Here is an 11,581-nt window from a genome sequence, read left to right as displayed (position 1 = left end):
ATGTACATGTATAAATATATACATATATACACAAATACATACATACATATACATATATATTTATAAGTATATATATATATATATATATACACAAATACATACATAAATATACATATATATTTATAAGTATATATATATACACAAATACATACATATATGTATGTATGTACATATATAAATATATATATTTATATTATAGAAGTCGTCTTGATTGGTTTGATTAAAAAAAATAAAAATCAGCTACAGGCTTACCAAATGCTGTGTAAAAAATAACATGAGTTAAGCATTTGACAGCATATTTCTTTCAAAATAAATATTGCAAATTAATTTTGGCCAAAATATCAGCTATTAGCCCGCCAGACTTTAAACATCCGTATCGTATCGGCCTTGAAAAACCATATCGCTCGATCCCTTGTTGCTATCCATTAACGATCCCACCCATAACTCAGAGGTGAATTTCTAGTGAACTCCTGCAAAAATGATGTCCTAAAAAATAACATTTTTGAAAATCTTGACCAAAATTGGCATAATTGTAATTAAAAACACTTTTAATTAAAATTAAAAAGCAGCTAAAAACATATATTTTTAAAATTGCTATTTCTTAATTCTGTTTTAGATCCTGTTTTAATATTCTGTATTTTACTGTGAAGCACTTTGTGAATTTTATCTCAAAAGATGCTAAATAAATAAAGATTATTATTAAAATAGATCCAAAAATCTGATCCGAGTGAGACTTTAACTTTTCAAAACGATCATGACTGTTCGAGAGGGAACTGTTTTAACAAAACTATCGGATGTCCATTGGTATAAACTCACGCACCACTTATTTTTTCATAATCTGGAGTCTGGGATCCGGAGCTGCTGCTCTCCGTCAGGTTCTGCCGTCGTTTTTGCAGAACTCCATCGAGGTCAGAGAAGTCCTCCGAGAAGTCCTGCAGCGCCAAAAGGTGATCAACAGACACCACATACCGAGAGGGTGTTGCATTACATGAAAGTGAGCTCCTTCAAGATCTTTGCTCACAATGGAAAACCCACATCCTGAATCAAACAGCCCAGAAAATACCCGGACAAACCCCCGACTGACCAGAGGAAGCGCCGACATGCAGCCGGCTCTGAAGCTGTTTTCACAGGAGGAAGTCACGGGGCTGCTACTGGTCTTATCCATCTGCAACAACAAAGTACTTATTTGTACTTTTAAGCTCTGAAAACATGAAAGTATTTTCGTTTTTAGGTGAAATGGGTTTTTGGGTCACTTGAAGACAATGAGCGGCAATTTATTCAGCAAAACAAAGTGAAATCTTTTTGTTATTTGGAGGATTGATCAAAAATACCCGAAATTAAATTATAATAAATTGTTATTTGGATTATTTCACACTTTTTTTTAGATTCATGGTTAAAAACTGTTTGGCTTCCTTCAACTTTCATTAGAAATCCATTAAATCTAGAGTTGGTCTGTGACAGTAACCAACTAATTTGAGACAGAAAGTTGCAAAGAAATAAACAAATTTGGACCAATTAATTTGGAGAAACTCCATAGTAAAATCTGGCCTTAAAATTTGCTTGAAGTACGCAGAGGTACTACGCAAATGTTACCCGCCGAAAATGTCATCTATTCCCTCAATCAATCTAGTTTAGTTTCATTCTTGTGATAAAGTTGTTTCACAAATTTTGTGTTTTTAAGAAACTAAACTGAGACAGAACTCTAATTGTTTTAACATATAATCAAAACATTTAAAGAAAGATGGAGACTTTCCAGCTGACATGAAAAAGTTAAACAACAAATGATTCAAACATTTTAAAACTGACTTGCTAATTGCGTTTGCAATTTCAAATGAAAACTAACTGGTTAGCAAGCAACAAAAACCTTTGACTTTTCTTTAATCATCTTTAAAATATTTTTATTTAAGGTTTTTATTTTGACTTCCAACAGTTTTATGCTAAACTAATACGTTAGCATGGTAAGCCATTTGAAAAGCTAGCAAGGTTTCTGATAAATTATCGTAAGCAGTAGATGAAGTTAAATTATAAAAAGCCTTCAATTGTTAAACTAAAAGTACTTTTTTTCACTTACCCTTAAAAATATGCTAAATATTCACAAGTTACATGCTAGTGAAGGTAAAGCTACATTAGCTAGAGTTTTATGCTAGGTCATCTGGAGCACATATCTCTGTACCACTATGAAATTGAACTTGTGAGTTGGGATTTTGTGGCGTTAAATTAATATTTTTCAAACTTGGGATCGTTAACCCCCTCTTGAGTGTGATTTCCTCCATGTAGACTCATAAAAAACATAATATTTTACCACTAAAAACCATCGCTTAGCAGAGAGAACCTTTTTCTAAAGATTGCTCCTGTTCTTGGTAGTGGACCTTGCCTCTGGCTCGTCTCAAATGTGGTTATTTTTAGGAGTTTTTCCTTACTGAGGAGTGTTTAAGGACAGGGATGCCCAGTTTAGCTTAAACTATTAACTTTAATTCAGCAAATCTTTAAAATGTTTTTATTTAAGGCTCATATTTGACTTTCAACAGAGTTTTATGCTAAACTAATACGTTAGCATGGTAAGCTATTTGAAAAGTTAGCAAGGTTTCCGATAAATTGTCATAAGCAGTAAATAAAGTTAAATTACAAAAATCCTTGACTCATTAAACTAAAAGTATTTCTTTACACTTATCCTTTAAAAAAAAATCTGCTAAATATTCACAAGTTACATGCTAGTGAAGGCTAAGCTACATTAGCTAGTGTTTTACGCTGTTTAGAAGTTTTTCCTTACCGAGAAGGAGTGTTTAAGGACAGGGATCCCCAGTTTATCTTAATCTAATAAGTTTAGTTTAGCAAAAAGCTATTGTTTATATTTTATGACTGAGTTTATGTTTTACAGACTTGTACCGTATCAGTGACACTTTCATCAAACTCCAGTCGTTCGCAAAGCGTTAGTCAGAACTGCCCCTTATTGATTCTGCAGGATTTAGATAGTAAAAAAAAAAGGAAAATCTGTACAACATGCCTGTATCTGACTTACTTCAACCTTTAGTACCCTTACGTGTTGTATAAGTGTTCACTACAACCTGCCGCCCGCAGCATGCCCATAGAAAAATGTGCATGGATCATAGACCTTTATAATGCCATCCAGATTACAAAGTATTTTTTTCTTTTGGTATCAAATAGATTAAAGGAACTTTAAAAATAGCTTGAGTTTTCCAAATTAAGCCAAAATTGGGGTTAGGTTTTGTAATTGATTTATTTAAGGCAAGGATGGATTTTTCTTTGACCTGGCGTCCAAATGTGTGGATATCAAGTTTTGGGTTATATTACCACTGTAGGTTAACTGGAGCTCTGTCAAAGACAAACAAAAAGTCATATCAAAGAAGAGTGAGGGTCTTAAGAGGTTAAAACCATTTTTAAGGTATTTTAGGGGGAGAAAACATAATTTTGTTGTCATTTGACTGAAAGAATTTGCTTTCTTGATAGTTTTACCTTTTTTTTTTGCTTTAATTTCTCATTTTTAAACTAGGTTCCGAAGGGAAATTGGAAAAATGTGTCGGTTGTTAATGGAATCATGTTAAAATTTATTTAATTTATTTATTTAACAAGTAAAACAAAATAAAAACCACTAAATTTGGTGCACATTTCCAGTTTTTGTTTGCACCAATTCTGCACATATCGTTGAAAATTGCCAAAACTGCAGAAAACTTTATCTTGAATTACTCAAACTGTAGTACAATTATACAAAGGAAATAATCCCACAGAGGAGCAGTTATGTGAAAATCTAATGAATCAATATGATCCTGATGTATAAAAATTTAATGCAAATGTTGGCAGCTGATAAAAAAATTGCTCAAGTTAGTTTGATGCAGCAAAAATAAAGTTGGCATGGGGCATCATTTTTATCAGAGACACTGTTTTTAATGACCTCAAAGTTATTTTAGCTCAAGTTGATCATGAAATATTGGTAAAAAAGTGTTGAGATTACCTCTAAATGCAGACAGATGGACTTTAGAAGCTTGAATGTGGTGTTTCGGGAGAGGAAGGACACAAAGACGTGCTGAAAAAGGACAGTTTAAAGTCACTTTGGCGCTCACTCGTTAGGAGAAACACTAGAAGCTTCCTCACCTGAACACCCGTGGTTCCGATCACCAGAGCGTTTGGCACCAGTAATGCAGTTTTGGTTTTCTTGATGAACTTCACAGACGTCACCGGGATGGAGATCTATGAGTGGGAGCGCTCAGTCAAACACATCCTTCGAAATGCAGCTGTGAGGAAGAAAACGGCAAACCTTGGTGTCTCTGCCAAAAACCTTGGAGTGGAAGCAGATCCAGTTATCGGAGACGAACATCTTCCCCTGGTATAGCATGTCTCTCTGCAGGGCGCAGGTGTAGCCTGTGGACAGAACCAACACTTCTTTACATCCGTCTTTACGTCTGTCTTTGAAGCAACCAGAAACACGTTCAAGAACCACGGGTTTGCTTGAACCATGATGTTCACTCTGGACAAGCAGGGAAGGGCTTCTTCTTCTTCTACTGTTTCTAGCGCATGTCCTCCATCTACAGTTGGAAGAGGTTTGGTGCGAAATATCCAAGCGATGCAAATCTCGCAAATGTGTTCTTTTGTTCACAGCTTTATTCCGATGAATGAAAGACTTGGTGTCATAGGACTACAACCAGACACAAATTCCGATTATTGATTTCTCCTTCGTGATCGACTTTCAAATGGTTGGCATTTCCGTAAATTAAAAGGGATGCCATCTATATGTTACTACCAAATCCGAGTCCCTGATTCACAAGAATGTTAGAAATTCTGGTGCACAAAGAAACTTCTCACTTGCACTTCCAGAAGGCGTCCAACAGGGGGCGACAGAGTCCAACTAATACAACCCTACCCTGACTTTTCACAGGAAATGGTCGCCAAAGGCGGTGTGAACGTAGCCTCAGACTTACTCTGTTTGAGGGACTCTTCCCTGGCGACTTCCTTGAAGATCTTATGGTATTGGGAGTTAGCCTTTGATAGCTGGAAAAAATAATAGTGTATTTTTATTGATCAGTTTTGAGATAAACATGGAGATAATGTTGACAAGCTTCTCTACCTGGTTGGGTTGTGGTTTCTTTCTGTCAAACTTTGCTTCAAAGTCACTTAAAGACAGCATCGGGGAAAGTTGCTCGCTGGGTTTGGGTCTGTTCAAGAAAATGGAAACGTTAACAGAAAGCAAGCGAACGTTAAAGATCCAAACAACTTTGGATCTGGTGTCAAAGCGTTAAAACAATTCAACGACTGATCGACTATTAAAATAATCGACGACTAATTTCATAGTCGAGTAGTCGTTACTTTATACTATATGTAACCAGAGTGTAGTAAAGTTGAAAAAAGTTGTGAGCGTTCAGCACCAAAATAATTGACTTTCTTTATATATGAGTCAGTGAGGCCAAAACTTTACTTTTTGTGAAAAATAGTTCGTTTCAGATTCCAAGGCTTAAATATGTTCATGGGCTATATTTTCATATTTTATAGTAATTTAAAAAAAATGGAGTTTACCTAATATTTTAGCAACATGCTAACATTTTTTTTGACTCATTTGCTATCAACTGGGGTTTCTTAGGCTAATTTAGAGTTTAGCTTTTATTTTAGCAACATGCTAACATTTTTGGCTAATTTAAATTACTGAGGAATTTTAGACTATATTGAAATTTAGTTTTTATTGTAGCAACATGCTAACGTTTTTGGCTATTTTGTTATCCACTGAAGTTTTTTAGGCTAATTTAGAGTTTAGCTTTTATCTTAGCTACATGCTAACATTTTTGGCTAATTTGTTTTTCAACTTAGATTTTTTTTAGGCTAATTTAGAGTTTAGCTTCTATTTTAGCAACATGCTAACGTTTTTCACTAATTTAGTTTACTGAGGAATTGCAGACTTTTTTGGAGTTTAGCTTTTATTTTAGCACCAGACTAACGTTTTTGGCTAATTTGTTTTTCAACTAAGATTTTCTTTAGGCTAATTTAGATTTTATTTTAGCAACAAGCTAACATTTTTGGTTAATTTGTTATCTACAGAGTTTTTTTTAGGCTAATTTAGAATTTAGCTTCTATTCTAGCAACAGGCTAACGTTTTTGACTGATTTAGTTATCTGAGGAGTTTTAGGTTATTTTGGAGTTTAGCTAGTTTTTAAGCAATGAGCTAGCTTTTTTGGCTAATTTGGCATCTACTAAAGTTTTTAGTTTGTAGTTTATCTTAAAACAACACACTAAATATTTTGCTAAATTGGCACGAATTAGGGATTTTTAAGCAATTTTACTACATGTTTTTTAGAAATTAAGGTAAACTTTCTTAACTCTGAAAAGAAATTTTAGTCTTTTAGGAAATTTAAGTTTTTACAAATAGCTCTTGATTTTCAGCAAATCCCTTCAGCAAACTAGCATTATCGCAGGTATTGCAAGTTTTCTAGTTTTTAGTTAGTTTAAAGATAATGATGATTAAGATGTGTGCTTTGCATCCACTTTACGCAATACATGATTAGTCGACTAATCGGAAAAAATAAACGTTAGTGGCAGCCCTACTGTTTACACAACCCCAAGCAACAAAATGGCAAGTAATATGAGAGATGCCAGCTCAGACGAGAAAAATTAAGACATTTTTATCATGAATCGGTTCTGTCTCTCAGTGGGATCCATCACCAGAGTACTGGTACTTCCCGGGTCTCCACATTACACTTCCCATCTCTGACTGTCAGAAATGCAATTTTTAGCTTGATTTTCCTAATACACGTCCTCCATCATGAGAAAAGAGCACATTAACCCTTGTGCTGTCTTATGGGGTCCAGATGACCCCACTTTGAATGTAAACATGCCTAGGATAGCACAAGGGTCATCGGAGTGGGTCAACTCAAGACATCCCACTATCAGCCCTTTGTTGGAGCAGTCTGAGCTCAGATAAAGGCTGCTTACACAGCAACAGTGAAATCTGTAAACAGCACTTTGGTCATGCGGGTAAACATAGCAGGTAGACTGAGGAAACAAAGACTTTAACACCCTGCAATTTAGAAAATCATATTCATAACAAAAAACACTTTAAAGGTTCAGAAAATATCATTTTTACTGCAAACGTGACAAAACATGGATACAAATTATTGTTTTCTAACAGAAAACTAAAAACTACACATTGTTTTGTCTACAAATTGTAAAGTGAAAAACTAAAGATTACAGTAAACAGAAGAAGAAGCTGAAGAAGATCAACCTTATAACCCCTGTAAGTCCAATATTACCCATCTAAGGACAGAAAGGCTGCGGGGGTCACCTCATGCCGCCTGGCTTCTTCCTGACCTCTGCGGGCTCTGGCTCTGGATCCAGCAGGAGCCGCAGCTCCGGGGCCCGTCCACGCCTCCTCTGCCTCCTCTCACCTCCATGCTCCACTTCAGACCTGGACATAGGGTGACAGGAGGAACCAGGTGTTGGGTTACGCTTTGCATGGAGTCTATACACTCAGGTGGATCCATCATGTTCAACATGTGAAGCATGAATGACTGATGGAGGTCATGGGAGGAGGTCAGCTCCCTCCACGTCTCGTGAGGAGGTCAGGCGGAGGCTCTCCATGCAAACGAGCTCCTTCTGATGGAGCCACGTCCGCTCTCGGACACCGCACCCCCCCTCAGCCAAATACACATGCAAATGCAGGGCGGCCTTCCCCGCGCACTCACGTCGAGCTCTTCCCGCGGGAGTCCGGGCAGGCACGCGGCTCCGGGCCGGGTAACGGGGTCACCGGGGAGTCCGCCTGCTCGCTCATCGGTCACCGGACTTCTCGGTTCATCTCTCGGCTTCTCTCCGCTCACCGCTTGGACGGGACGGAAGAGCTCCAGGAAGTCTTGAGAAGTTTTTTTCTCTCCTTCGGGAACCGAGGAGACAGACGGAGGAGGAGCCGGGAAGGTGGGAGGGAGCAGCCGGGAGCGACGTCAGGAGGAACCGGGAAGAGAGGAGCGGCCCCCCGCTGGTCTTCTGCCGCGACGAGAACCCCGCTAAAGTTCACACACGCACGCGCAGAGGATGAGACAACCGCCGCGCGAACTTTTTAGAGTGAGAAATTCTGCTGCGCCAAAAAAAACCTTACTTGCACCTGCGGAACTTTTCCGACAGGGGGCGACAGAGTCTAACAAATAGATCCTTCCCTGAACTTCCACTTAATCATTTTCTGTTTTAACTAAAATAACGAAACTTTTCACGCTTATAACCTAATATCTAATAATCTAAATATACTGTTAGGTTTTTACAAAAAAAAAATACATGGTAATCTGTGCCTTTTAGTAAAAAAGTATCACTATAAAACTAATCCTCCGCATAAACAACTCCACTTAAATCACATTTCCATAATGTTTACATTATTTATTTTAAATTTAAATAAAACAAAATGTATCTTATCTACATTTAAAAAAATCCTTATTACATTTAACTCTTTAACACCGGAGTTCCAGTGTAAATGTTCTTTGATTTACAATATTTTTTTTAGTAATTTAACATAATTCCAGCAGATTAGTGAAAAAGAAAAGTGGTTTGTGCCGCATCATGTGTTGTTATATTCTTATCACTTTTTTAAATGACATTAATACTTTTATTGGGTATATTATACCGGGTAAAAGTTACCCAGCAAAAGTGATGCTATAACTTTTTATAGCGAAAGTGTTCTATGTTTAAGAAAACTTAAAAAAACGAAATAACAGAATATGCAATCGCAAAATAATGCTACTGTTGAAAAAAAATGTTTTAAAAAAGTTATTTATATAATATAAATATTACGGATGCAAAGATTGACTTTCTCCACGATACAGGTCAGACATCAATTTTTGGTTTAAGGTTTTGTTTCTAATAAACAAGTAACAATAATGAAAAAAAAAACTTTCATTTGTGTTTTACTAAGTCGGCAACCTTTAACTAGAAAGCGATTTGGGCCTGTTTGCTACTGATTAAAACCTCGAAGGAGCTGCAAAGTCTTACTTTAGGCTTTAAGAAAATGTATTACAACTTTTAATTCATTACATTTTTTTAATATAATAAATATAATTTATTTCTGTTTTGGCATGAATAAAACAGAAATATAAGTGGAAACTAGCATTTTCTCAAAATGTTAAGGTTTCTTTTTGGGTCCATTTTGTAATGGAAACACTAAAAAGTCCAGTCCAGTCCGGTCCAGTCTGGACCGCTCAGTGGAAACGAGGAATGAGTGATGTGTACGAATTAGTAAGTGGTGGCAACGAGATATTGATTTTTTTTTTACTTAAATTTTTTCCGATGTCTCTGTAGGGGCTCCGTAGAATCTCGTATGATTTCCTTTCAAAATAAAATACACCCTGTGCCAAACAAGATCATCCCAGCGTGACTCTAGACAGCTACTAACCATTGATGTGCAGCATAAGATAATGTGAGCTTTAAACCCATAAAAGATCAACCTTTTTTTTTTTACCAAAGTTTTGGTAAAAATCTGAAGCATAACACAAACGAGGCCTCTTCAGGGCTGCAGGGATGCAAAAATCTTGACATAGTTTATCTTTTAGGTGCACCTCTCCCATACATTTCTAAGCTTAACTAATCTAAATGAATTAAAGGGTAATTTATTAACTCTTACCTTAAAGATAAACATTTTTTTTTATTATTTCTATAGCCAGAGAGCCAATATGGAAGTGTAAAAGAGCCGCATGTGGCTCTGGAGCCGCAGGTTGCAGACCCCTGTACTAAGTCATCTGTGATGTAATAAAACAAAATATAAGAAAATCCTTCTTAAGTTTAGGACAATTGTTTGACATTTTCAGTGTAAACATACTGATATGCAACGATTCACTTTTCCTACAATTCAGATCAACAGTAAAACATATGGGTCAGTTTACAACCCAGAACGGTGTTATCCCTAATGAATAGAAATATTAATTAACAAGGATTTATGCTATTAAAAACACAATTTTAAAGCAAAAAAGTATTTTTTTGAAACTGAATTATAGCAACATCAGTCTAGAATAAAATGTCAAACTTTATTATAATTTTTAAAAAGTGGGGATTAAATAATGTGATAATAAACATGTCAATTTCGCTACAAAATGTGGTCATTGTAATATGAAAAATAGAATATATAACTTTAATAAAATATTTGCTTCACTGATACCTTTATTGAACAAATTTGACAATAAAAGCAAACAAATATTCTAGGGTTTAGTGACTTTTTTTCATTTAGTTTCTATTTTGATAATGGTAAAACTGTAATTTTGCAGTAACTACAATTTTTTTTGTATTTACTTTTTTTAAATGTAATTCTTTGATAACTTGAACCTTTGTTTTTGGTGTATTTAAATCATCTATGTTTAAAATAATATTGCTTCTAAGTGTTACTGCATTGCTTGAATTAAAAGCAAAAGCAAGCTCCAGAACCCAAAAAAAAAAAAAAAAACTGCGTAAAATGTTGATTAAAGTACATGCAGTTTTCATACATTTTTTGTGTTCTTTTTTCTGCCTGCAGGAGGCGCTGCTGCAGCATTTAAACCACACATGAGGCTTGTTTTAAAGGCAACAAAAGGACGGCTGTGATGCAGCGCAGGCCAGCAGGCAGGACGGCTGCTATTAATCACGTCTGACAGGGAAGTGAGGGCTAAAGGTGGGAGAGCTGCCAGAGGCTCAGTGAGTGATGTGATACCACAGAGGAGATGGAGACGCCGGGATTGAGTGTGTCTACTTAATTTGATCAGGTCAGCTTCATTGACTTTTGCACAAAAACAAGCATTCCAATAACCATGAGCCCTGAAAGTGACGCACGGCACGCTGCGAGTTCAGAATCGATGAGTGAATGTCGTCACCTGGCTTCTGCTGGAAACCGTGAGGCTCAGATCCGCCCTGCAGGTCCTCGCACCTCATAAACTGTTTGACATTTGGGAAAGCGTTTGCTCTCCTCTTTCAGGTCTGATGGGAAGTTCCATCACATGTGAGCACAGCTGAGGTAATCTATCTCCAAGACGAGAAATATTTCAGCTAAAATGAAACAAACAGAACTTTATTTTAATTCTCATAGAAGAATTTAACTAGAGAAACGTTCAAATCCCCATTAAAGCTTAAAATTATGTTTTTTCCTTCAAAATAAGCCACCAATAAAAGTTCTGCATGCTTGTCTTGCAACAGAAAAAACTAGAAGGGCTGGTCAGAGTGGCTAAAATTGGTCTTTCTAACTGAATTTTAGTATAGGTCACATTTTTTTGCATAGTTTGGCTAAGGGTGCGACTTAAAATCACCTTACAATATATGAGTATAGTATATGGGATTGAAAAAAAAAGGTTTGTTATTTTTCCACTAATAACCACTAGAGGGCGCTGTAGATGTGTGTGTCAGTATTTGCTAATTACAGCAACGCAGAAGAATTCTGCCGACTAGCACTAGCTCCACGGAGAAGGTGGGTGTGTCTGTTAGCCTGGGGGCAGGGCTGGCAGCACAGACTCTTCCTGGAAGGGGCTGTTCCCCACTTATTGACATCACAATGTGAAGACACTTTTTTTTTGTGGATTGGGAGGGGCTGGTTCTCAGAATGCTCAGAGATGCGTGAATAGAGCCAAATACCCCTTTGGGGTTGCTT

At 36.5% G+C, this 11,581-nt stretch overlaps 1 protein-coding gene across 2 annotated transcripts in view; it reads right to left on the bottom strand.

The window, feature by feature from the left end:
- Positions 1-7,977, bottom strand: part of LOC112163496 (GRAM domain-containing protein 2B) — a 13,832-nt gene extending 5,855 nt beyond the window's left edge. For both annotated transcript variants that reach the window (XR_002922288.2, XM_024299922.2), the window contains exons 1-9: positions 7,683-7,977; positions 7,283-7,405; positions 5,081-5,168; positions 4,935-5,004; positions 4,274-4,377; positions 4,111-4,206; positions 3,971-4,042; positions 1,085-1,165; positions 821-932 (exon numbers count right to left, since the gene is read on the bottom strand). Coding sequence is in view for 1 of the 2 variants with exons in the window: in XM_024299922.2 (XP_024155690.1) it covers positions 821-932; positions 1,085-1,165; positions 3,971-4,042; positions 4,111-4,206; positions 4,274-4,377; positions 4,935-5,004; positions 5,081-5,168; positions 7,283-7,405; positions 7,683-7,768 (832 nt within the window). In the remaining variant the exon portion in view is untranslated. The remainder of the gene's footprint in view (positions 1-820; positions 933-1,084; positions 1,166-3,970; positions 4,043-4,110; positions 4,207-4,273; positions 4,378-4,934; positions 5,005-5,080; positions 5,169-7,282; positions 7,406-7,682) is intronic.
- Between the last annotated feature and the right edge of the window lie 3,604 nt (positions 7,978-11,581).

Source organism: Oryzias melastigma, linkage group LG12, assembly GCF_002922805.2.
Source record: "Oryzias melastigma strain HK-1 linkage group LG12, ASM292280v2, whole genome shotgun sequence".
Classification (NCBI taxonomy): domain Eukaryota; kingdom Metazoa; phylum Chordata; class Actinopteri; order Beloniformes; family Adrianichthyidae; genus Oryzias; species Oryzias melastigma.
The sequence above is the reverse complement of the archived record's forward strand: the minus strand, read 5'-3'. Positions and strand labels throughout refer to the sequence as shown.